Source organism: Lactuca virosa, chromosome 5 (assembly GCF_052849685.1).
Source record: "Lactuca virosa cultivar CGN04683 chromosome 5, Lactuca_virosa_CGN04683_v6, whole genome shotgun sequence".
Taxonomy (NCBI): domain Eukaryota; kingdom Viridiplantae; phylum Streptophyta; class Magnoliopsida; order Asterales; family Asteraceae; genus Lactuca; species Lactuca virosa.
Genome location: NC_136430.1, coordinates 364,752,332 through 364,777,816, shown reverse-complemented (window position 1 = coordinate 364,777,816; position 25,485 = coordinate 364,752,332). Strand labels below are relative to the sequence as shown.

Genomic DNA, 25,485 nt, shown 5'->3' with positions numbered 1-25,485 from the left:
ACCTCAAATCTATCTTGGAGAACCAAGATGCTCCCTGCAACTGATCGAACAGATCATCAATCCTCGGTAGTGGATAACGGTTCTTGACCGTCAACTTGTTCAACTCCCGGTAATCAATGCACATCCGGTGTGAACCATCCTTGGTCTTGACAAAAAGGATCGGCGCTCCCCAAGGTGAGCTACTCGGTCTGATAAATCCTTTCCCCAACAGCTCCTGAAGCTGTGAGGATAACTCCTGCATCTCTGGTGGCGCAAGGCGATAGGGCGCCTTGGCGATAGGCGCCGCTCCCGGAACCAAATCGATGCGAAACTCCACTTGCCTCTCGGGAGGCACACCCGGCAACTCCTAGGGGAAAACATCTGGGAACTCACGCACTATCGGCACATCACTAACCGAACCCGGCCCCTCTGCGGCCACCCGAGAATCCATCACATAAGCCACAAACCCGCTACAGCCCTGCTGTAGGCTCCGCCTCGCTTTAGCAGCCGAACAAAATGTTGACCCCGAACGAGTACCCTCGCCGTACACCGTAAGTAATCCCCCACTAGGGTCTCGTATCGTCACCAACTGTCGCTCGCAGTCTATAACAGCCCCAAATCGGCTCAACCAATCCATGCCCACTATGACACACACGTCCCCCATCGCAATCGGGACTAGATCTATCGGGAACTCAACACCGAAGATCTCGAGTACACATCTTCGAATCACATCCGTAGCATACACCGCTCGCTCGTCAGCTATGGAAACTCGTAGAGGTCGACTCAACGCCTCCCGCTGGATACTGATGTGCTGACTAAACGCTAACGACACAAATGACCGACTCGCACCCGAGTCAAATAACACCAAAGCAGGTACAGAACTCACAAGAAAAGTACCTACGCATATCATAATATAAGCACAATATCTCAAACTCAGCATAAATAAATGAAAGAATACATACCACCCACGACATCGGGCGTTGCGCGGACCTCCTCCGCTGTCAACTGGAAGGCTCTCCCGCTAGCCTTCGGTGCCTCGGCCTTCATCGGCCGAACCTCAGTAGCTAGCACGGCAGCAGGGGCAGATCCCTACGGTGCTCCCTGTGCTGTCCCCCGCAGCTGCGGACACTCGGCCTTCCGGTGTCCGGTTTGGTTGCAATGAAAGCAAACCATGAACCCCTTGGGGCAATCCTTGGCTATGTGCCCCTCCTTGCCACATTTGTAGCAAGCACCTGATCGACAAACCCCATTATGTACCTTGCCGCACTTCCCACAAGTGCGGCCCTTCTGGCCTCCAGATCTCGAATCGGCGGGCTTTGCCCGCTTGGCTGCCGGTTGAGACTGTGCCGGCTGCCGGTCCCTCCCCTGAGACTCGGCCTCCTCCCGGGCCTGAGTCTCCAGCTCAATCTCCCTCTTCCGGGCATTTGCCTGGAGCTCAGCAAATGTCCGGTATGATGAGGTGTCACACCCCCAAACCAAGGATGGCGGAAATGTCCGGGGGTGGAGGACTTCATGTATAGTATCATAACAACAATTGTAATAGTAATTCAAGCAAACACAACCAACATATATATAATTGAAAAAGTTACATCATTGTATGAATTACATGTTTACGAATCAATTACAATATGTTGACAAAATATGAAATAGTAGACGCCTAAGCGTCCCATCCTCAAAAGCACTTGGTTACCTGTTTAATGATTTCCTGAGAATACAAGTTGTTTGAAAAAGTGTCAACACAAAGGTTGGTGAGTTCATAAGCTTTTGTTTGGTATTATTAAAAGCCTTTCGTTTGTAAAAGTAGTATTTGTTTTAGAAAAATCCAATATTTTCCTTAAAATGTATATGTAGTCTTAAATCCAAAGACCGAAATGTATAAGTAACTTTTCTTACTTATAATAAATAATGTAAGTTTAAATCGACATAAACTCATTTAATTTTAATGAAGTTCCCGTAAATTCCAATATTCATTAATACTTTATGTGAGTTTATTAAAGCCTTTTCTTGTAAAAGTAGTGTTCGTTCCAGAAAATCCAATATTTTCCTTAATGTGTAAATGTAGTCTTAAAACCCAAAGACCGAAATGTACAAGTAGTGTTCGTTCCTTATAGTAAAACAATGCAAGTTTAAATCGACATAAACTCGTTTGATTTTAGTGAAATCCCCGTAAATTCTATGTTTGTTAATACCACATGTGAGTTATTATAAATTGAATCGAATGTCTCACAGAAGTCATTAACGAATTTACGTGTAGTGTAATGAAAACTTGGTACCGTATGGCCGTACCTTGCTTAATGAAAATATCTTTTGTATAAATGTACCCTTTTTAAATGTATGTGTTATGTAATGTTTCATAAAGTCATTAACGGAATTTCGTGTTATGAAAACTTGGTACCGTATGGCCGTACCTTGCTTAATGAAAATATCATTTGTATAAATGTACCCTTTTTAAATGTATGTATTATGTAATGTATCATAAACTATACCTATTATAGTTTATCAACCAAGGGTAGTACGTAGTAATGTATGCAAACTATATTCAAAATAGTTTATTAAATGTTTGAATGTATCGGTTGTACTTTGATTATAATCACTTGTTATTCTTTATATTTTATATGTCCAAATCCATTTGTAAACTGATGTGTGTCTAAATATTAAGATAAAATGTCATATATTGCAATAACATATAATCACATAAAGATATACACCTTGCTCAACATGTTACAAGGTGAAATGAAATTGACAGCAACTTTTTGTTGTATACAGTTTCTGTTACTGTTCTTAGAAAAATTATAGAAAAATCATCAAAGCTCTAAATCCAAATCCGCAAATTCTGAGAGTTTGGAATATGAGTCTAGTTTGTTCGTAAATTTTATCATGATTTTTAGTGATCTCTAACAGAGGTGGAAATGTTCATAATCACAGACTGGTCCGGGTTTGCCTCTGAAATGATAGGCAGTTTTGTAAAAATCACCATAAATTGTAGAAAAATCATATGGAGATTTGCAAGTAGCCATTTTAAAGCTAAGAGTTTGAACTACTTGCACCTGGAACAGTTTTGAAAACTAAAATATTTAAGTTGACCAAAACAGTCTGTGATCGAAGTTTATCTTTTCTGATGTAATCTGATAGAAAAAGTTTAATTGTGTTCTTGATGATTTTACTTGTATTCCCCCCTTAAAACTTAAGAAAAACATGTAAATGTAGGGGTATGAACTCACCTTATGTGATTTCAGTAGATGAAAGTGAGATAGAGGAAGTGTTCAACCCAAGAACACTAAGAAGATGTCTTGATGATTCGAGAATCTAACACCGAATAAGATGGAATTTGTGTAAGATATCAATGATTTGAGTAGAATGGAGTTTAATAATTATGTGAATGATGAATATACTTACTAATTGAAGAAATAAATCCCTGTAGAAAGCCTTGAAGTTCTTGAAGTTGAGAGAAAAGATGAGAGAATTTTGGAGAGTGTTCTTGGTTGCTAAGTGTAGAATGAAAGGGCTTTTAAGGAGAATGAGGAGAGAGGACCAATCCTCCAGCTCTTAGAACGTGGGAAGAGCTGGAGATAGGGTGTAAAGGTCCACTAAGGTGACAAGGAGTAGTGGGAAAGAGTGGCTGATCATAGAGTGAGGTGGTGGTGGCTTGCTTTTGTCATAAAATAAGGAAAAACAAATATTCCCTCAATAATTAGTCCAACCACCAATTCTTTTAATACATTTTTATAAAAACCCTGGAGATTTATATATTTTGGGGCCTTAGTTTATAAAATAAAGTTTTGGGTGAAAATCCCACGTTAAAATAATGAAAAACGGAGTTAAAACGAAGTCGTAGTCGAAAAACCGGTAAAAAGGGGCCGTCTGCGAGACCTCTCGGATAGGGGCCGAGACTTCGGACCCTCGCATGCGAGGCTGCTGTCTGATGGCTTCGGATTCGGTCTCCTGAGAGGCTTCAGCTTCGGTCCTGATGAGAGGCTTCGGATCCGAGGCCTCGGATGAGAGGCTTCGGTCCTGAAGCTTCAGTTCCAGGTCCTTAAGGTTATTTTACCCGTTTTTACCCCGTTTCCAGCGATTTTTGACCCGGTTAAGGGTCGATATGACCCAAATGATTACAAAAAGTTAAAGTAACTTTTGAGAGAGATTTGGGAGAGATTTCAAATAGAAAGAGATAGAGTGAAAACGATTTAGAGAGGTTTCGTTTGTGATTAATTTGAGTGTCCGGCTTCACAACGCAAGGTTCGTAAACCCCGTTAAATCGTGTTTTAGTGTCGTACACACTCCCGATGAGTGTGCAATAATGTTTTATCGTTTTGGTTCAATGTTTACTTAGGAAATTCAACACACGAACTTTCCAAATGATGTTTCTCTCATTAAGATATTACATTGTACAGTAATTACATAGTGTAAACCCTAATATACAAGGGTTAATTGAGTCGATTGGTTTTGACTTGTTGACTTTGTTTGACTTTGACTTGACTCAATTTTGACGGTTGTCACATGAGTTCGCCACGAACTCCCTGATATCCCTCCTCAAAATGCTCAAGTACCGACTCATGCGTGCCTGCTCAGACGACACGTGCTCAGGGCAAAACAACGCCCTCTCATGGAACATCCGTGTGATCAAGGTCACTAACTCCGTCCCCTGCTTGAGGGACAAAAAATCTTGTGCCAACCGTTCCCTCTCCACCGGGGGAACGTACTCGTCTCTGAACATGATGGTGAACCTCTCCCAGGTCACCTCCGAAATCTCTGCAAGAGTGAAGTTCGTCGTCACAAACTTCCACCAGTCCTTCGCTCCCAAGCGAAGCTGGTTTAGTGCAAACCGAACCCTCAAATGCTCCGGACACGAACAGGTGTAGAAGCATCCCTCGATATCATAAATCCATCTCATCGCAGCAATCAGATCCTGCGTCCCATCAAACTCCGGTGGCTTCGTGTTGCTGAACTCCCGGAACAACATCGACTCACCCCCCTGAGGTCTAGCAGCAGCAACAGCTGCAGTAGCTGCAGCAGCCGCAGCCTCAGTAACCGCTGCGTACCGCTCATCAAAGGTCTCAATCAATGTGGTCTTGATAGACCCAAACACCTCCGGAATCTCGGCTCGGATCGCCGCAGCCACCTCATCGTGGATCATCTGACGAAGCTCCTCGTCACTCACGCCGCTCGTCTCAGGTCTGTGGCGTGTCCCAACCATGATGTCTCTGTAATACAAACATAAAATATCAGAGACTCGCTCGAGTATAATCGCACTCGATCACTCAACCCTACTTGTTCCCTAGTACCCTAAGGATTCTTACTTGGACTGCGCACTATCCGGTGTCTTCATGTAACACCCAGAATCAGAAAGACCAAGAAAAGAAAGGAAAGGCTCTAAGTCAAGAGTCAACTCGTCGAGTCCAGGGAGGAACTCGACGAGTCGGAGCGGGATCCGGGGCATAGAGTAAGTGACCGACTCGGCGAGTCGGCTAGTGGACTCGACGAGTCTGGTCTGGACGAGAAAAACCCTAATCCCGAGGGTTGTGCCCTATTTAAAGAACATTACATCCCTTCCCCAGCCTCTTTACTCCCCTTTTGAGATCCAGAAACCCTAAATCGTGAGTGAGAGCCCTTGGAAGCAATTTAGAGCCTAGATAAGTAATTTTGGTGGAAAGGGGCTTGAAGATCAAGAGGCTTGCTGCAAAGGAGTGGTGTAGATCCGGGATCTACTTCAGTTGGAGCATATATTGGAGGTAATAAGCTGTTGCTTTGGCTTTATTGCAAATAGATCTATCTTATGTTTGAGATTTGGGGCATTTTGGGCATGATTGAGATCTATGTCGAGTTAGAGGCCTAGATCTGAGGTTGCTACCTCAGATCTAGACTTGTGATGGTCCAGAAGGTCATAAAGTTCATGTCAATAAGTTGTTGGTGAAGCCCCTTTGTCTTAAACCCTAGCCCTTGAGTATTTTGGGCCTTTAGCTCCTTGGTTTCACGTAAAGTTTGCAACTTTATGTGGGGGATAGACTGTAGAAGAGTGGATTTATGGATTGGAGCCCCTGCATGGCTCGAAAAGCCACTGTATGGATTGAGAACTGGAGAGACTCGGCGAGTCACATGGGTGTACTCGACGAGTTGTATGAATATGTGCATGGACTCGGCGAGTTGGAAGAATAACTCGGCGAGTCTGTTCTTGGACTCGACGAGTCAGGTCGCAGAACCCCCGACCTCTTCTGGTTAAGACGCAGATCAGTGAGTTGAGTGGTGACTCAGTGAGTTGGACAAGATGGGACTCAGAGATCGTTGAACTCGACGAGTCCTGGGGTGACTCGGCGAGTTGGGTCGTATTTTGAGAGCTTCTGAGTTTAAGAACTCGGCGAGTCTTCGGGTTGACTCGACGAGTCGAGTCAACTGGAAGGTTGAATTTGACCAGGACTTTGACTTTAACCAGAGTTGACTTAGTTTGACTTCTAGAGTTTAGTTTGGAGCTAAGTGTTTTATTGATATTAGTAGCTCGGGGAGCTAGTGGAGCAGCGGTTCAAAAAGTGGTCGGACAGCAGCCAGAGGGTTATCAGCAAAGTTCAGCAGTGCGAGGTAAGTCTCCTCACTGTTTGTATGGGTCTACGGCCACAATGCCGACCCATTTAGTTTATGTATGGTAGGAAGACCCGGGGGTTAGCCCTAGGCATTATGCATGAAGGACCAGGAAGAGGCTCCTGGCACACAGTATGTTATTATGTATGGTAGGAAGACCCGGGGGTTAGCCCTAGGCATTATGCATGAAAGACCAGGAGGCGGCTCCTGGCACACTGTATGTTATTATGTATGATAGGAAGACCCGGGGGTTAGCCCTAGGCAATATGTATGAAAGACCAGGAGGTGGCTCCTGGCGCACTGTATGCTATTGTGTATGAAAGACCAGGGGGTGGCTCCTGGCACACTATATGCGGAGTGGCCTAGTAGAGTAGTCTGTATAGTTCTCTTTGTGATACTTGCATGAAAGACCAGGGGGTGGCCCTTGGCACTTGTCTGTAAGACCCAGGGAGTGGCCCCAGGCTTGACCAGGAAGACCACGTGCGGCCCGTGGCATAACCACAAGACTATGTTTGGCACATAGCACCTTAGCAAGACTATGTTTGGCACATAGCACCTTACTTGATTATGGATATGTTGGTTATGAATGGCTCTTGGCTATGTATGGCATGTATGGATCAGTCGGTTTGTATGGTATGTGGTATCTGGGGAACTCACTAAGCTTCGTGCTTACGGTTTTCAGTTTTGGTTTCAGGTACTTTGTTTTCAAGGAAAGGAGCCGGTTCGATCGCAGCGCATCACACTATGTTTTCCGCACATGAGATCTTTGGGATCACACTCTGATATGGTTTTATGATAATATGTTTTGATTACTGACACTTTGGCTTAACACGAGATATAATTATGAATGTTTTATACTGATGGTTTATGTAATAACTTATTTAAAAATGAAATTTTTGGCCTTGAATTTTGGGATGTTACACTTCAGTAGTACGGGCCCTATACTACCGTCCACACCGCATCAGTATTCACCCCAAGTCCTCCTCCTAGGGTCCCAAATCACAAGTACTCTACATCTCGCTAGCATAGGTTACCCTTTGGTAGACCTCTCATAAGCTCCTTACTGCTACCTACTCACTCTCAAGCATCTCATAGCAGCAGAAATCTTCCTAGGCTAAGGCATCACAAATCAGGTCACTCTAGTCCTAATATGAATACCTAGCCTACTCTAGCATGCGTAACATATCATAACATAACTCATAACACATAATGTAAGGGTATTTTGGGAAATCACTGTTCGGGCGCTGGCTGATCGTACACACTGCTTCCTTCTGTTTTTCTCAAATTCTTTTACTTTTTAGAAAATTGTTTATTTTATGAAAAACTTTCTCAAATCCTCAGTTTGAGTTCAAATACACCCGAAGGTGCATCTGAATCCCTCAAACCAAGGCTCTGATACCAACTTGTAACAACGTAAATTTCCAAAACAATTTTTCATTTTTAAAACATACTTTTATTCATAAGGTAATATTAAAACATAATGTATCCAATGTTATCATAACAAAACATATCCCATAATCTCAAGACATAAACTCCATGAGTGTGTACGGATCATGTCGGCGCCTTCCCGCGATCCTCGCTAGTACCTGAAACACATAACACAACAACTGTAAGCATAAATGCTTAGTGAGTTCCCCTAAATACCACATACGCACATACGCGACTCAAGGCTATAAGACCTTCTGGTCACTGTGTCTCAGAGGACTTCCGTCCCACAACCCTAGTAGACCTTCCGGTCCTACCCGTAATGACCTTCCGGTCCATATCATCTTGACCTTCCGATCCATATCATAATGACCTTCCGGTCCTTAGCATTCATAACATACTTAACACATCCATATCATATAACAGCATACATCACATACATCTCATAGCATATAAGACCTTCCGGTCACACATAGGTACCACTCTATGTACAATATAGTGAGAAGACTCACCTCGTACGAAGTCAGATAAACTCTCGTGCTTGACGTCCCGACCAAGCCTCCTCCTATCATACGAATAACATTTCTGATCAATACCCTCTCATAGCCTCATCTCTAAAGATTAGGTAGAAGGCCATCCTACCCCTCCCTGAACTCTCCTGAATCAGCTTGACCAAAACCCTAAGGTCAACTGAAGTCAACGGTCAAACTTTGACCCGACTCGTCGAGTGCACATGGGCGACTCGGCGAGTCCATGCGAGTCCTCATAATCCTTCTAGCCTCACTTGGCACGTCGAGTCATCCCTTCACTCGACGGGTTACACCTGTCATGAATCGCGGGGCAACCCCGACTCGACTCGTCGAGTCCACTTATGAACTTGGCGAGTAGCGTCCATGGCAACACTCAAATGACCTTCTGAGGTCAGATCCGCTTTTCTAATCTATAGATCTGCCCTCCCCATCTACAATAATCACGTAAAGGTCCGACCTTTACACTCATGCAACACACATAGGGCTCTCTTTGGTGAAATCATCTCTAAAAAGGCAACCTAAGATCATTTCTTCCATGGAACAACATAAAGCAGGTTGGATAAGGCTCTTTGGACCTCTAAAGGTCCAGATCCAGAGTCTAACACTCAAAGGGACAATATACTCATCATTTCAAGCCAATAAAAGGGTATAGAAAACCCTAAATTCAAGGATCTCATACTAAATAGAAGAAGGGATCGATTTACTACCTCAAAGTTGCAGATCCAAGCTGGAAATCCACAGAATAGCAATCCCCTTGACCTCCTCTTGCTGGAAACACCTTCTTCTTTGCAAAATCACACTAATAAGGATCAAAAAGGCTCTCTCTCTCTTATACTACTCGTTCAAGCTCTCTAGGGTTTCTCTCTCTGGACTGGTAGCCGCAAATGAGGGCTATAAGGACCCTTAAATAGGGCACAGGCCCAAAGATTTAGGGTTTCTGTCCACAGCGCGGACTCGTCGAGTCCCTTCATTAATCCAGTCAGCAAATCGCGATCCTAATCGACGAGTCTAGGCGTCAACTCGTCGAGTCCCTCCTCATAACTCAAAATAAATGAACAACATAGAATACCTGGGAATCCGGATGTTACAAAAATAATGCTATATCTAATTATAAAATATGTATCATTCTTTAATCATTATATCCTTTTTATTCTTTTAATTATTTAATGAAAAATATATTTTAAATTAGTTAAAATGTTGAGAGAAATAAAAAGAAATAAATGGATTGGATGTGGTCTCATGTGTGGTTCGACCACATTTCACCACGTGTGGTGTGCCACATTAAGTTGGGAATGATATGCACATCACCACACATGTCACGTAAGTCATGTATATTGCATGTGGTATGTATACGTTAACGTCTAAGGGCGGGTGGTGTGGTTAAACCACACACAACAGTGCCACATGACACCGCATATATGCGGTAACACCGCATCGGATGGTAAAAACAATACAATGACCCGGGCCATAGAACACAAACACACCACATTCGCTCTCACTCTCTATTCTTTCTCTTGCCTTTCGACAGCTAATTTTCAAAAAAAAAATTATATATTCAAAAAAATTACTACTTTATAAACACTAACATTTTAACCTTCAATTTCACACCAGCTTCTATCACTTTTCTTTTCTTCAATCCTTTTTTCATCAAAATAGATTCTAACAAATCTTCCAACAACCTCACCCCAAAATACGGTCGAAAATAAATCTCATGATACTAGTTCAAGCACACTTACTAGAAACAATTTTCCTTTCGGATCATCAATCTCACTTTATCAACTACAAATAGGCGTCCCTATTTATTCAACACCCCCCCCCCCCCATTCAATTTATTTATTAACCAATGTCAACCCCTATCTCAAACATGTTCAATGACTTCTAGGTTTTTCCCAAATATGTCCCGGAAACCCAACCCGATTTAAGTCGGAAGTCAAGTTCGTTACGAAAATGCATCTATCATCCGAAGACATCTTGATGCCCAGCGCCAACCCCGTCGCTGAACCATCTAACAGAAAGGAAAAGGAAAGGCATACCCTCAGTTGTTGACTCCAATGGAAGAATTCATGTTGTCCTGTTTGTAGGTCGACATATCCGTTGATCTGAAGACCGGAAATTCACAAGCGGTTGAACATTTTTGGATCTGCGTTATAGAAAATTTTCATATGGAAATGGGTCATGGTGACTACCGTTCTAAACACCGATTAACGACAAAGTATCGGGAGGTGAATATGACAGTTACAAAGTTCGACAGGTTGTACAATAACCTAAAAAGTCAATGCAAAAGAAGACAAACCAATGAAGTTGTTTCCAAGGAGGTGCTACAAATACATCGTTCAAATATATTGAGTTTTAGAACGTTGTAATCGCGGTCCGAGATGACGAGACATAGAGAAGAAAAATGTTGAATACGATGCATCAAAAAAGAACAAAAACATTTTGAAAAGCTACACAACTTCCTCGGATGCAGATATCGAATTAGACCTAAACAATTATGACGAGCTCGAACTAGAAAAAATTGTCTACTAGTAGGAAAGAGAAAAAGATGAGTTTTTTTCTAGTGCATTGGGATTCAGCCAGGTAGAGAAAATACAAAAGATGACAATTAACTTCGAAAAATACAATTTAAATTTCAATGAACGTTTGCAATCCAATAAAAAGAAATTGGCAAAAAAAAAGGTATGAAGAAAAGCAAAAAAAAAAAAAAAAAAAAACACTCGACGAAAAACAACGCATCAAAGATATGTATTTTTTTATACAAAACCAAGGTTCTAAAAAGCTCGTCATGGCTCCGCCATGGCTCCAAGACTTATATGTGTCGCCAAGCTTTACCAAATCGCCGTCTTGACTCGTATATGTGTATAAACATAAATAATAGTTGAAAATACATATAAAAATATGAATTATATACAAAATTGTCGCCTTAAGTCACGTCTTATAAACGACGTGGCTCGCCAAGGCTCGTAAAAGATTGAGGATTGACATTGACGTCAAGTCACGCCTTACGTTATTTAGAACCTTGTACAAAACGCCAACAACTTTTCGGGAGAAGACTCGAAATGGTTTTAAAGGGTGGATGCTGAAATTAAGAATATATATATATATATATATATATATATATATATATATATATATATATATATATATATATATATATATATATATATACACTTGTTTTCAACGTTATATCCTATTTTAATTATTGTTATGTTTTAGTTTATTGTAAACTCTAATTATGTAATTTTTATTTTGAAGTAATGAAATATTTTTACTAATTTATATTATTATAATTAAATTATATATTTATATATTTCTTAAGTTATAGTTTTATAATTTTATTTATTAAAAAAAAGGTGAGGAAAGTGAGTTAATATTTTTTTTGGTTAATGGCAAGTGAGAGGAAAGTTAGAAAGAAATGACAAGTTGATATGGAATATCTAACGTCTAGAAAAAATCCCTAAGATATAGATAAGTTCGGTTTCAGGGTGATAATTTAGGGAGGTTGATATGAACCAAACATGGGGGGATTTTTCGGTTGTAATTTGTAGTTTCCCTTCTCAGTGAGGCTTCGGTCATTTCCACGACCATAACCATAACAATTAGTACCTAATTTACCTTACACAATGAGCATGGGACCGATTGGGGTTGCAAGGATTCAACCTTTTTGGGATTTGGTATAAAACATCAAGAAACTAAACAATGCGAACACAAATCATTCTACAAAAATCGACAAATTCAAGAAACCCAATTAAAAATTTACCATTTTCAACCGTTTTTACATCCACAAAATAAACAAAGACACAAAAAGCCAGAAGCTTTTACATTTCCCTTCAAATAACCAAAATGAAAACATAAGCTCATGGACTCGAATCACGAGTCTCAACGTGCTTTCCTACTAATATTACATTCGCACATAAGCGAACTATATATACACCAATCTTCAAAGTCCGTATACATTACAAGGCTCTTGAACCACAACGGTGTGTTGCATATCTGTACAACTTCACCTTTGGCCTAAGCCTGTCATATGGCCGTGTAGCGACCTTGTTCGCATAACGGCTATTCTTGGTTACCAAATAGTCATATAATATTTATAAATAATAACTATAGATATTTGAAATAATTTCATCATCAACTGCAAATGGCCTCAACTGAAAGCTTCTTCATTACTTTTGGGCAAGGATCACCTCCAAATATTTCAGGTGTTACAGGTACTGTGCATGCTTGTTGTCCAACACATAACTGCAAATATTCCAATACCAAAAATATCAATATTTTTTGTCAAAACACAAGAAATAGCAACGTACTTTAATTTATTTGTTTATATGGCTTCATGCTTTCATTTATTTCTATCACAACATTGTACTTTCAATTTCTTTATTATCAAGGCATTTTCCTATGAACAATCTACCCAAATTATATGACTTGTACTTTCTTTTTCTTATTACAACATTATATTTTGAAAAATCTACCAATGCATTGCTACGTACAATGTTGTAATAGGAAGAAATGAAGGCAGGATGCTACAATAAACAAATCAATGAAAATACGTTGTTATTTTCTGCATTTAACCCTTTATTTTTTTCGTTTCATTTCCAAAGCATGCCATGATTTTCCCAAATATCTATAAACATCACTTTATCTACCCCAAGCATTTAATGGAAACAAAAAGAAACAAGAATGAGAAAAATAAGTACCTTATTGAAGGCATCATAGGAGTTATGAGCATGGCAGCTACCTTCACTATAACTACCACAACCCCCTAATGGTATTCCAAAGCTAGCAAACTTTATAGATGAAATCTTCTGACCAGGGCTACATGAAAGATGAGCTTTTGGCCTCAATGGTTTGGTGACTTTACCAGAAGCTTGCATTTCATAATTCATCAATGAAGGTTGCCATTCGTATATATCCGCACACACACTGTAAACCCCTCTTTTCACCAATGATATCCCATAAGGAATTCCTCCCAATTCTTCAAACACAACCAACAAGTTTCCTCTTGGTTTTAACCATGATCGGGGTACATGGTACCTAAAACAAACCATGGTTAGGTAATTTGGGATTGTTGACTAAGGGAAAAAAAAGATAGAAACTTTCTTACCATTTTTGTGAAGATTCACCACATTTACTTAGGCATTTTTTCTCATCAAAATAACCCGCGTAGCTACAAGTACTACAAGAACCAGATGCCTTGTATGCAGGCCAATAACGTCCAACACTTTGACCATTTATCCATATTTGACCTTTTCCCATACTGCTCATGTCCAAAGCCAAAGGCTCGTTCCCATTTGGAGCATTGAAAACAGTCTTTAAACATAAAGAAAAAAAAAAGTTAGATTTTATCGTGTAAAAGTTACAAGTTTTGGGTGTAAATGATTGGAAGAGTATATGGGTATTTGACAAAAAGTCAATATGATTTCAAGAAAATGTGTAACATGAAATGGGAACTACCTTGTACCATGTCAACGGTTGTCTTTGAGTCACTAATGAACCTTGAATCCACTCAACAGATGAACTACCAGAGAGTGAGTGAAGACTTAGAATTTCGCCTTTGAGGCCAACCTGGTCAAAAGGTCAAAGATCAAGTAAGAGAGTGGCGTGTAGCAAAAAATGTAATCATGAGTCTCATTTATTTAATGTTAAAAGAATTGATTGAGGCTCACAAAAATGAAATATTTATAAAAAAAGACAAACCTTATAAGACCATTTTTGCCATGTCAAGTCTCTCTTTCCTTGATTGAGACCATAAAGTGTGACTGGACCAAGAACACCCGCATTCCATGTCTCAAAATGCGGACCAATATTCTACCAAATTAAATAAAAACAGTAAATTATAAAAATCAAAAATTCAGTCAAAATGTGTATATGGGTGATATAAATATATAGATATAGAGAGAGAGAACATACTGGGAGACCAACTGCAATGCTTAGTAAAGAAATCTTGTTCAATCCAGCTCTTAGATTTACCGGTTTATTAAAAGTTACTTTTGGATTTTTTTGACTTCCATAAACAGTTCCTGTAAAAAAAACAAACAAGTGTCACGAAAATCACACACAATAAGTGTAATGACAAAACAAAAATAATCTTATTCCTTGTTTGACTCTTCTGACCTGATAATTGACCGTTGATGAAAACATGCAAAGCATGGCCAGCAGATTGGACGGTAAGTGTAGGCCACTTCCCGCTTCTTAAGAACCCTTCATTGGACCCCACCCTCACACTGAACAAAAAAGAAAAAGTCAATATGTTAGTCAACTCTAATGAATCCAAAGTACAATGTTAATATGATAAAAAGAAAAACGTCACTTACTCTGTCATGTACCACAGATAATCCGAAGAATCTCTAGTGACATTAAGTTGCTCCAATAATCCAACTGTTGTAAACGAGTTGTCATCATAGGATTCGGTTTGATCGTTGTATGACTGCCAAGCAAATCCACTCCCTGCTGATGTCATCTTCATCAACGAGGTTTGTGCACCGACCTATAAATTACATTCATAGTTAAATGTCTAAAATACCCTTCTATAATAACAGTCATAACATCCATATGGACCAAAATCGATGTTATCGAAAGAATCAAACACTTAAAGTGTATTTCATCTGGTCACTTTGACACCAAAGCCTTGGACTTCTTTTATAACAAGAAACAAAAATAACGAAAAATTTATATAAATTTTTCTTACCCTTGCGGTATTGTAAACGGTGTTCTTGCAGTCAGGCAGGATGCTGACGGACCATGGTGGGAGATTGTACCGTTGGTTTTGAAAGCTTACTGTCGCGTAAGCAGCTCGGTTGTTATTTGAAAGGAAAGCAGCACAGCCTCCAGTTTTGTATTTGTAAACATATGCCTAAAAAGATTGCGGTTTATCGAATGTAAGAGGTGGGGTCCACTGATGACATGGATAAATAATATTAAAAGTTTAAAATTAAATCCAACCTTTTGATAGTTTCCAAGGGTGATGATAGAGGGGTCACTGTTTATTAAAGCGGGCTCACATAGTTTTATTGCTCTATGAAGATCTTTTAGGTGTCCCCACTTAGCTTCCCGTTTTAGTCCTATAAATAGAACATGCATTGAACTTACTCTATCTATATTTAGTAAGGAATATTACGTAATGAAACAACATTTCTATTCTCTCTCTCTCTCTCTCTCTCTCTCTCTCTCTCTCTCTCTCTCTCTACGTGTGTTTGAATAATTGTAATAATTTACTTGCATATTGTATTAGTTAAATGTTAAAATGAAAAGCTGTAGCTAAATAGAAAACAGGTGGAAAATCGAACATAGTGTATTCATTCATATGCATACAACCTTCTCAATTGCTTTTGTAAGATTAGATTATTATCATAAGATTATCGTTTTTAATCATATTTAAAACATTAATTATTCATAAATCATACATTCAAACAATTGGACAGAAAAATGTTTGTGGTCACACCTATTTGACTCTGTCATAGAATAAATCTATGTCCATCATCAAACTTACTACTACTTTTTTATATGGAAAGGGTGGAATATGAAAAGAAAATTTGTGTTTTACATCAAAAAAAAAAGGTTTCTACTTATAGTAATTGTTTTGTGAAATATCTAAAATGCCCTTTTAGAAAGAGTAGAAGAAAGAATCTTATGATCCAAAGTCAATACCATCTATCTGTTTAAAATAATGATAAAAGAAGAATGTTTAATCTTATTTTGAACATCAATAATCGTAAATAAAGACAAAAAAAAGAGAATCGTACAAGCGAAAATCAAGAGCTGCGGTTGACATCCAACAACGATAATGGGCAAATATGTAATTTTAACTTTAAAAAACGTTCCAAGAAACAAACTATTGTCATTGTCTTGGACAAAATGAATATAAAAAATGATACAATGTCTGTGAAAACGATAGTGAGTACTTTTAGTCTTTTATTACTTTGCCCTTTGACTGAATAACGCTTTAAATTATGTTAAATAAACCATACTTAACTCGAATAGAAACCCCGCCAACTTAATATTCAAATTTATATTAGTAAGATAATTTCCACATGCATGCTAATATGAATTATGAAATGTAAAATAGCTTTATAACATACCAAATTCATCAAGAGGGGCATCATAGTCATAACTTGTTGCAATAAATGGGCCACCTGCAGTTCTCCCGAAATTTGTTCCTCCATGATACTGTCAAAAATCGAAATACAACAAAAGAATAAATTTTAATGTGATATTATCAAGTGATGATGAATTCGAAAAAAAATTAGGAAAAAAAACATTTATTTTACCATATAGTAATTAATAAAAGATCCTCCACTTTGAATAAATTTAGCAACTGAATATGCCAAATCTTCAGCTGGTCTGTAAGGAACCGCACCTCCAAACTCAGTGAACCTACATTTTATATAAATTAAATCAATCAATCAATTAGAAACAAGAAAATAAGAACAATAAAAAAATTACTAATATCATATTGACTGAAATTACCATCCTGTCCAAGCTTCTGTCCACATTTTGGGCTTGAAATTTTTGTTGGGAGAGAAATAGTCGCAGTAAAATCCATTACAAGTATTTATCTGTCGTTAACAAAAAAGATCTAATCGTTATTGAATTATAAAGCGAAAAGGGGAAAAAGTACATCTTTATTGCATAAATATGTTCTTTACCCTTTAAAAGAAAATACAATCGGGTCGAGTCACTTACAACTGGATCAGGGGCGTCATCTTGCTTGCACATGACCCATGGAACTCCGGTTCCTAGACCCACCGCCATAGAAGCCGCCCATTTTGTATAAGCTCGAGCCGGAGCTCCAAGTTCATACTCCAACGGTCCATATTCATTCTCAATCTGTCACATTAATTTCCGCTAAGAATATACAAGATTGTTTCACCGATTTTCGAAAACTTTAAGATTGTTTCACAGATTAACGAAAATTTGAAGGTAAATTTGACTACCTGAGATAAAATAATTGGACCACCTTGAGTCTCGTATAATCTTTCTGCTTTCATCATGTTCACTATGTGCCTTGTGAATTTTTCCATAGCAGCCTATAATAGCAAATATAAATATATATAATCATATCATTACAGGATATTTGGAAGAAAATTTGGGCAATCTTGGATTTGACCTTGAAAGGACCATTATCTGTTCTGAAACTGATTCCTGGAACATATTTCAACCAAACAGGAAAACCCCTGAAATTGAAACGACAGAGAAATGTAACTTATTTGTGAAATTGTCAAAAATTACAACTAAAGATTTTACTATTTATGTTAAAAAACTTAATTACCCAAAATTCCATTCAGCACAAGCATAAGGACCAACTCTGAGATGAGCATAGAGTCCAGCTTGCTTAATTAGCTTAATGAACTTCACCAAATCATACCTATCTTCGAAATAATACTGGGAAAGAGAAAAGAAATCATGAAATTAAGAAAATTATATAGTAAATTAAAATAAAATATTATTTTATTTGAAGAAATACTTACTTGACCAGGTTGTGGTTCATGTCCATTCCAGAAAACATAAGTTTGAATCACATCTAACCCTCCTTCTTTTGCCTTCTGGATAAGATCTGGCCACATCTGAAACATCAAAGTATATAACAAAAAGATTCAGAAACAAGGTAAATAATAAATCCCAGAATATGATTCTAGATAGAAAGATGACATTACAAAAAGGGGGAAATTAAGAAACTCAGGAAACACATGAAGTGCATTGATGAGTTGTACCTCTGGAGTGCTTCTTGGATAGTGAATGGATCCAGAAATAAGAATTTTTCTTTGGCCATTAATGGAGATAGCTTTGTGGTCATATGAAACAGACCCGTTACAGAAACAAACCCATGAACACAATAACACCATCAACAGTAAATTAAACTTCGGCATTTTAACAAACCCAATATCCATCAGAAATCTTCGACACAGAGAAAAATCCTGTGTTTTTTCCCTTATAAATTAGCTTTTATGCCAATTTCTACTTTGCTCTTTCTTGCTTTCTGTATATTAAATTAAAGAAAGATACCAAGAAACACACAAACATACACTAAAAATCGTGTAAAATGTGTGTGTTTTTATGGAGAGACTAAAGAAAAGATTCTAGTTCTTTGTGAACTTTTGGTTCTTGTATAAATATTTTAGGATAAAAGGGTAGTGGTGATTGGTGAATAATGAGAGAGGGGTGTGTGAAAGATTTGAAAATTTTGAGTGCTTTGGAGCTGCATTTAAGCAAAGAAAGATTGGGTTGTCTGCAGCGAAGAAGGAGGGTCCTACTTTTCGGTCGTAGTAACGCGGATTCATTAGATTGTAAATTTAAAAATGTCTAAACAAAGTAACAAATTATTCGGTAGCTGCCCTAGTTCTAAAATCTATCTTATTATAATACTACTCGTTTTTTTAATAAAATATATGTGAAAATGTAAGAAATTTTTCTCTGATTATATTTTCCATCAAAACATCAAAATCGGTATATGGTTGAACAAAAGCCAAATCGAAACTAATAAATCAAAAAACTATTTCAAACCGAATGGTTTCTTTTGTTTTTGGAAAAACAATTTTTTACCGGTGGATTTGGTTTTGGTTTTGTGCAAAAAAAAACCGAACGAATCAAATATATATATATATATATATATATATATATATATATATATATATATATATAACATAAATAATTTGTGAAAATACGAAATATTATCCAATAAGGATTAGACACATGTAATTAAGAAAATAAATTTATTAGTAATATATTAAAAGAGATAAGTTTACACGGAATGGTATTATGGAAATGAAATAATAAATAAAATTATAAGTCGGTGTAAATGAATATTATTACTGTATAATTTAATTATTTTTATTAATTTACACCAAAATAAAATGGATAGGAGAACTATGAATGGAAATGAAGTGAAAAATATTAATTTTTCCGTCAGGTATTATTAATTTTTCCATTTAGACTTCATGTCTAAGGTCTACTCGACGAGTTGGCGCTTGACTCGTCGAGTAGCAGCGGGCCAGGACACGTCAATTAATGAGTGACTCGACGAGTAGGAGCTGGCAGTGAAAACCCTAATTTTCAGGGTTTTGCACCCTATATATTGGACCATTAGCGCCTCCCACTGTCCTCTATCACCCTCTTGAGACCCAGAAACCCTAATTGCCGTGAGTGAGAGCTTGGAGAGTGTTTTGGAGCTTTGGGGAGTGACTTTTGTGAAGGAAATTTGTAGATCAAGAGGCTAGCATCAAGATTTCTGTGTGGATCCAGAGTCTACTTCAGTTTGGGCACGTTTTGGAGGTAACCAGCTGTTACCTTAACCTCTTTTCTTCTAAGAATCATTCATATGTGAAAATTAGGGCTTTCTTTAGTTATTCATGAAGGGATTTTGGTATGGGAGCTAGATCTGAAGTTGAAACTTCAGATCTGAACCTCTTTTGAGTCCTAAGTCCATAAAGTTTCCAGCTCTTGCAAGGATGAGAATCTCCCAAGGTGTAAAGCTCCATTAGAAGCTTAGATTGGTCATTTAGAGCCTTTAGGGCCTTGCATGTGTGTAAAGTTTGCAACTTTACGTGCTAAACATGCCTTAGAAGCTTGGATCTGTAATCTGGAACCTTGGCATGGCTTAAAAAGTGTGCATGGATGAAGGTCTGCAAGGACTCGGCGAGTTGCATGCTCAACTCGGCGAGTCATATGAAGATGGTCATGAACTCGTCGAGTTGATGAACAAACTCGGCGAGTCCGTTGAAGATTGCCTTGAACTCGGCGAGTCGGCTAGGGTTTCTCCCAATTCTTGGACACGTATGAACTCGGCGAGCTAAAGGGGAACTCGACGAGCTAATCAAGGATTTCACGACTTCTCGAGTTCAGGAAGGACTCGACGAGTCGATGGTCTGCACTCGACGAGTCGAGTCAACATGGACTGTTGACTATGACTGGGGACTTTGACTTTGACCAAGAGTTGACCGGTTGAATTTTGAGAGTATTCTGGTAATTTGGAGATTTACGAAAAAGGGTTTTATGGTAACGATAGGTGGTGGAGTTCGTGTTGGTGATCCGGGAGTTGAGCTTCTAGTTTCAGACGACAGTTGCGAGGTGAGTTTTCCTCACTATACTCAAGGGTCTAAGGCACCAAGCCGACCCTTTGGATTATTATATGGTTATGTTATGCTAGTATAATCTGTTAGATCGGTATCCTAGAGGGTAGGATAATATTATATGATATGTGGTATGATCTGTTAGATTGGCATCCTGGTAGATAGGATGGTGTTATGTGCTATGTGGTAAGATCCGTTAGATCAAGTATTGTCTATAGACTGTTATGTGATTATCTATTATATGTGCACATGTTTGTTTGGCGGTTGAGGCTTATCTGCTTGGTGCGAAGGCCAATAGACCTGGGCATTCCAACCTGTAGGTTGTGGGCCGTGAGTATTCCATCCCGAGGATGATTGGAATCAGAGTATGTGGGCATTCCAACCTGTTGGTTGTGGGCCTGGGGTATTCCAACCTGATGGTTGATTGGACCCATAGTGTGTTGGCAATCCAACCTGTTGGTTGTGGGCCTGGGGTATTCCAACCCGATGGTTGATTGGACCCATAATATGCTGTTATGATTCTATGTGTATTGTTGCGGGTATATGTATTTTGGGGGAACTCACTAAGCTCTCGGGCTTACAGTTTCAGTTTATTGTTTCAGGTACATCAGGGGATCACGGCAAGGCGAAGGCGTGATCGTACAGCTCCTCATGTTTTGTCTATGTTTCTGGGAAAACTCTGATATTATACATTTTGAAAACAAAGTTGTAATGATTTTTAATGGTTTGAAATGTTTTAAAAGTTTAAATTGGTTGAAAATTTTTGGGTGTTACATGAGATTTACTTGATTTATCATTCAAACCATTGAAATGTATATTTTTTTTATTATTCGTGAAATATATATTTAGTGTTTAATTTTTTGCTTTTGTACTTATAACTTATTCTTATGATATCAGGTGGTGTCCTCACTCTTTGAGGTCGAGAGTTAAAGTCTTGTCGTGGACATAGGTGTAATAGATGTTGTTAGTTTAGGAGTAGATTAGAATTGACAGTCCAAAAAAACTTATAACTTATTCCCATGAAATTTTATTTTACGGTTTATTGATATAAAAGTTCGTAGGTTTGTCAAGTTTTGTTGGTTTGGTCTCTCTGACAATTTTTTGTTCGTTTATGGCCTTAAGTTTTCCAAGTTTTTTTATTTTCGTCTTTTACATGTAATAGCAAGTTTTCAGGTTATCATAAAATATAATTTGCAAAAAACCTTTAAGCTTACAAATCTTTTGCAAAAAAAAACTTTAAGTTTACAAATCTTAATAATGGTCAAGAATATGTTAAAGAATCTCGAATTTTGCATTGATAAACACGGAGTGACATCGCTTCCTATAAAGATCGAATTTAATAAAATCCTTCCTAATAAGGTTAATATATTTCGATGGAGAGCTGCCTTAGACTGTTTGTCTACCAAAACAAACTTAACTAGCGTGGTATTGGCATTCCTTGTTCTTTATGCCTGATTTGTAACAACTCTACATAAGATATCCGACATGTGCTCGTGGAGTGTAAAGTGGTGTCCCAAATTTTTCTCAAGATAAGTTGTTGGTGTGATATAGACTTATCTAATCTTATTTTTATTCGTGACTTACCATATTTTTGGATTTGTTACATATGTTTGTGGCCCGTAAAACATTTTTAGAGGTGATCATAATCATTACATGGTAGTCAGTTTTGAATTTTAGAAATTGATGCGTCTGTGATACAAAAGACCGAGAAATGATAGAATTTTTAATGACATAGTTTCAATTGTTTTTAGTTTAGTTCATAGGAAGCATAAGTTCCAAGTTAAATGGAATGATTGGCTTTAAAATCCACTTTTAAACTTGAAGTAATTGGTTCGTTTTTGCCCTAGCTCTTTGTTAGAGTATGGGTTTTTAATGCATTCAGTCGTTAAAAATAAACCTTAATTCGTATACTATGAAAAAAAAACATACTTAAAGTAAAAACGTAAAATATTTATAAACCTAATGGCTTTTTACAAATAATATTTCATGATAGTGTGGAAACCTACTATTACATGTAAAAATCGCAAAAATATAAAAACTTTGAAAACATAAGAACATAAACGAACAAAAAAAACGTCATGGAAACAAAACTTGACAACCTTAAAGGAGTTTTATGTCAATAACCATTTATTTTACCATTAACTTATTTAAATTTGAGAGATTTTTTTTATTTTACTAAGTAACTTATTTATCAGATATTTAATAATTTTTCATTTATAAAAGGTAAATCATAATTTCTACCGATACTTTATAAATATGATGTATGTTATAAAAAGACAGTTAAAATAAATAAGTTTTATAAAATAAATAGATAAATAATTATAATCAGTTAAACTTATAAAAATTGTTATAATAAATTAACCACAAGAGAAGATATCTAATTTAATAGTCAAAATTAATAATATATATATATATATATATATATATATATATCAATAGTTTTAAGATATAACATAAAATCGAAAAACTTTATTGTTAGTTATAGATATAAAATAGATAAATCATCTGTTACTAATTAACTTATTTATGAAATATTTAATAATATTTTATTTATAAAAGGTAGATATTAACGTCTACCAATTTTTTTTAAATAAGATGCATGTTATAAAAAACAATTAAAATGAATAATTTATATAAAAGAAGTGATAAATAACCATTATTAGTTAAAATTTAAAAAGTTGTTATAAAAAGGTAACCATAAAAGAACATTTCTAATTCAATAGATAAAATTAATAAAAAAATATATCAATAGTTATAAGTTGTAACATAAAATCAACTATTTGAAAACTTTACTTTTAGGTATAGATATATAATAGATAAATCGTTTATTACTAATTAATTAATTTATTAAATATTTAATAATTTTTATTTATAGAAGGTAAATTCTAATGTCTACCAATTTTATTAAATATGATGGATGTTATAAAATGCCAGTTAAAATGAATAAGTTTTACAAAAAAACTTAGATAAATAATGATAATTAGTTAAATTTTTAAAAGTTATTATAAAAATTTAACCATCAGAAAATATAGGGGCAATTACTAATCTAGCAAAATTAAGGAAGTCATTAGCAATTTATAGCCAAAAATTAGTAAATGTCCAATTATAGCCCACGAAACCGTAGATTTCGATATTCGTCTACTGTTTCGCCAAATCGTCTACTGTTTTGCGTTTTGTATAAAAAAAATCATTTTTAGGATACAAAACCGTAGGTTTTTTAAAACCTACGGTTTGGGGTGAAAAAATACGTTTTTTTTTTTTTTTTAAATCTACTGTTTTATGGGTTTTAACTACTGTTTTGGGGAAACCGTAGGTTTTAAAAAACCTACGGTTTTGTATCCTAAAAATGAAAAAAAAAATTATACAAAAACGAAACAGTAGACGATTTGGCGAAACAGTAGTCAACCTACAGTTGACTATTCTTTTGTGGGCTATTTTTGGCTAAGTGGTTTTTTTTGGCTAATTTTTGTTAAGTAATTAAGGATTTTGGCTAGATTTGTATTTTCCCCGAAAATATATATAATTTAATAGTTAAAAGTAATAAAAGAATAATATATTAATAGTTTTAAGTTATAACATTTATGGACTCTTTGGAAACTTTATTATTGGTTATAGATATAAATACGAAATAATTGATTATTCATAATAAATTGATGGATAGTACCGTACAAGCTATAAAGTTGTCCCTTTGTTACGGGGAAACACTTTTTAGTTTTTACGGACACTTTTCACTATTCATTGTCCAATAAGATTCTCTGCTCCGATCATTGTCCGTTCTTTTTTATAACTCTGGTTTCATTAGATTATAATATTTTAATATATACTATAATTCATATTTAAATTATGAAATTAAAATTCAAAATATCATGCAACTCGCAACAAACGTTTATGATAAATGTGGTAATGTGTATAAAGCTACGAGGTGTATTTATAGATTTGTCATAAAAAAAATAGTGTCATTTAAATATCTAGTCATCATTACTATCCTTTCGCTTTGTATTTGGTATACTTACGATATAATAAATGAAGATTCATTTTCAAAGTATCAACTATAATAAATGAAGATTCATTTTCAAATGTCAATCTCTCATTAGTTTTGAGTTTTGATACTTATCATTTTGTGATATTTTTGAAATAAATAATATCCACATGTCAATGCTTAGGTTTTTCAAATTTTAAAATTAAAAAGTCACATAATATTTATATATTTATATATATAAAATATTAAATGTCATAAATATGATATTAAATTGCAATTAATATATTTCTTTATTTCTTATTTCAAAATTTTATTTTAAAAAATATTTATTGTTTACACTTTAATATTTAATTTGTTTTTTAATCAACGCGTGTAATACACGGGTTTTACACCTAGTCATATTATAAAACAAGTTATTTTTAATTTTTTCAATTAAATAAATAACTTTTTAACTAACTAAATTAACATCTCATTCCCGAGTTTCATTATACGAATGAAGTGAAAGGAAATAGAAGAATGACTTTCCCTTCTAACTTTCCTTCCGATTTGGAATGATTTGGAGAAAAACAATAAAATGTTTAATTTATCTTCCACTTCTCTTCAACTCGGAACACAAACGAGAAATTTTTTTTCCTTTTCTTTCTCTTCTTTTCGTTCCTTACTTTTTTTTCTCTTCTTTTATTTTCTCTGCTACAACTCGGGAACTAATGGTAAATAAAAAAAACTACATTTTCATTAAAATAAAAAAACAACATAGATTAAATTTTTAAAAAAATACCAAACATTGAAAAAAAAATTACACATTTCTATATTTATATATGATGTTTTCTTTGACCGTAAGGAGTATCTGTAGATCTTTGCCCTCGCAATGGTGGTTGATATAGTGGTTGCACGAAAGATTATTGTTGGTAGATGGAAATGGATTTATGGAAATAAAATT

At 36.4% G+C, this 25,485-nt stretch overlaps 1 protein-coding gene across 1 annotated transcript; it reads right to left on the bottom strand.

Annotated features, from left to right (window-relative positions):
* Nucleotides 1-12,235: 12,235 nt before the first annotated feature.
* On the bottom strand, nt 12,236-18,682 carry LOC145116937 (beta-galactosidase-like). Its single transcript, XM_079053238.1, has 19 exons — nt 18,212-18,682; nt 17,969-18,064; nt 17,770-17,882; nt 17,608-17,674; nt 17,435-17,527; nt 17,184-17,327; nt 16,968-17,056; nt 16,769-16,874; nt 16,580-16,667; nt 15,444-15,562; nt 15,190-15,354; nt 14,816-14,988; nt 14,616-14,725; nt 14,412-14,521; nt 14,199-14,309; nt 13,956-14,066; nt 13,606-13,811; nt 13,199-13,535; nt 12,236-12,743 (listed from the first exon to the last, which is right to left on the bottom strand). The coding sequence occupies exons 1-19, from the start codon at nt 18,386-18,388 to the stop codon at nt 12,633-12,635; spliced, it is 2,526 nt and encodes an 841-aa protein (XP_078909364.1). The 5' UTR covers nt 18,389-18,682; the 3' UTR covers nt 12,236-12,632.
* Nucleotides 18,683-25,485: the final 6,803 nt, after the last annotated feature.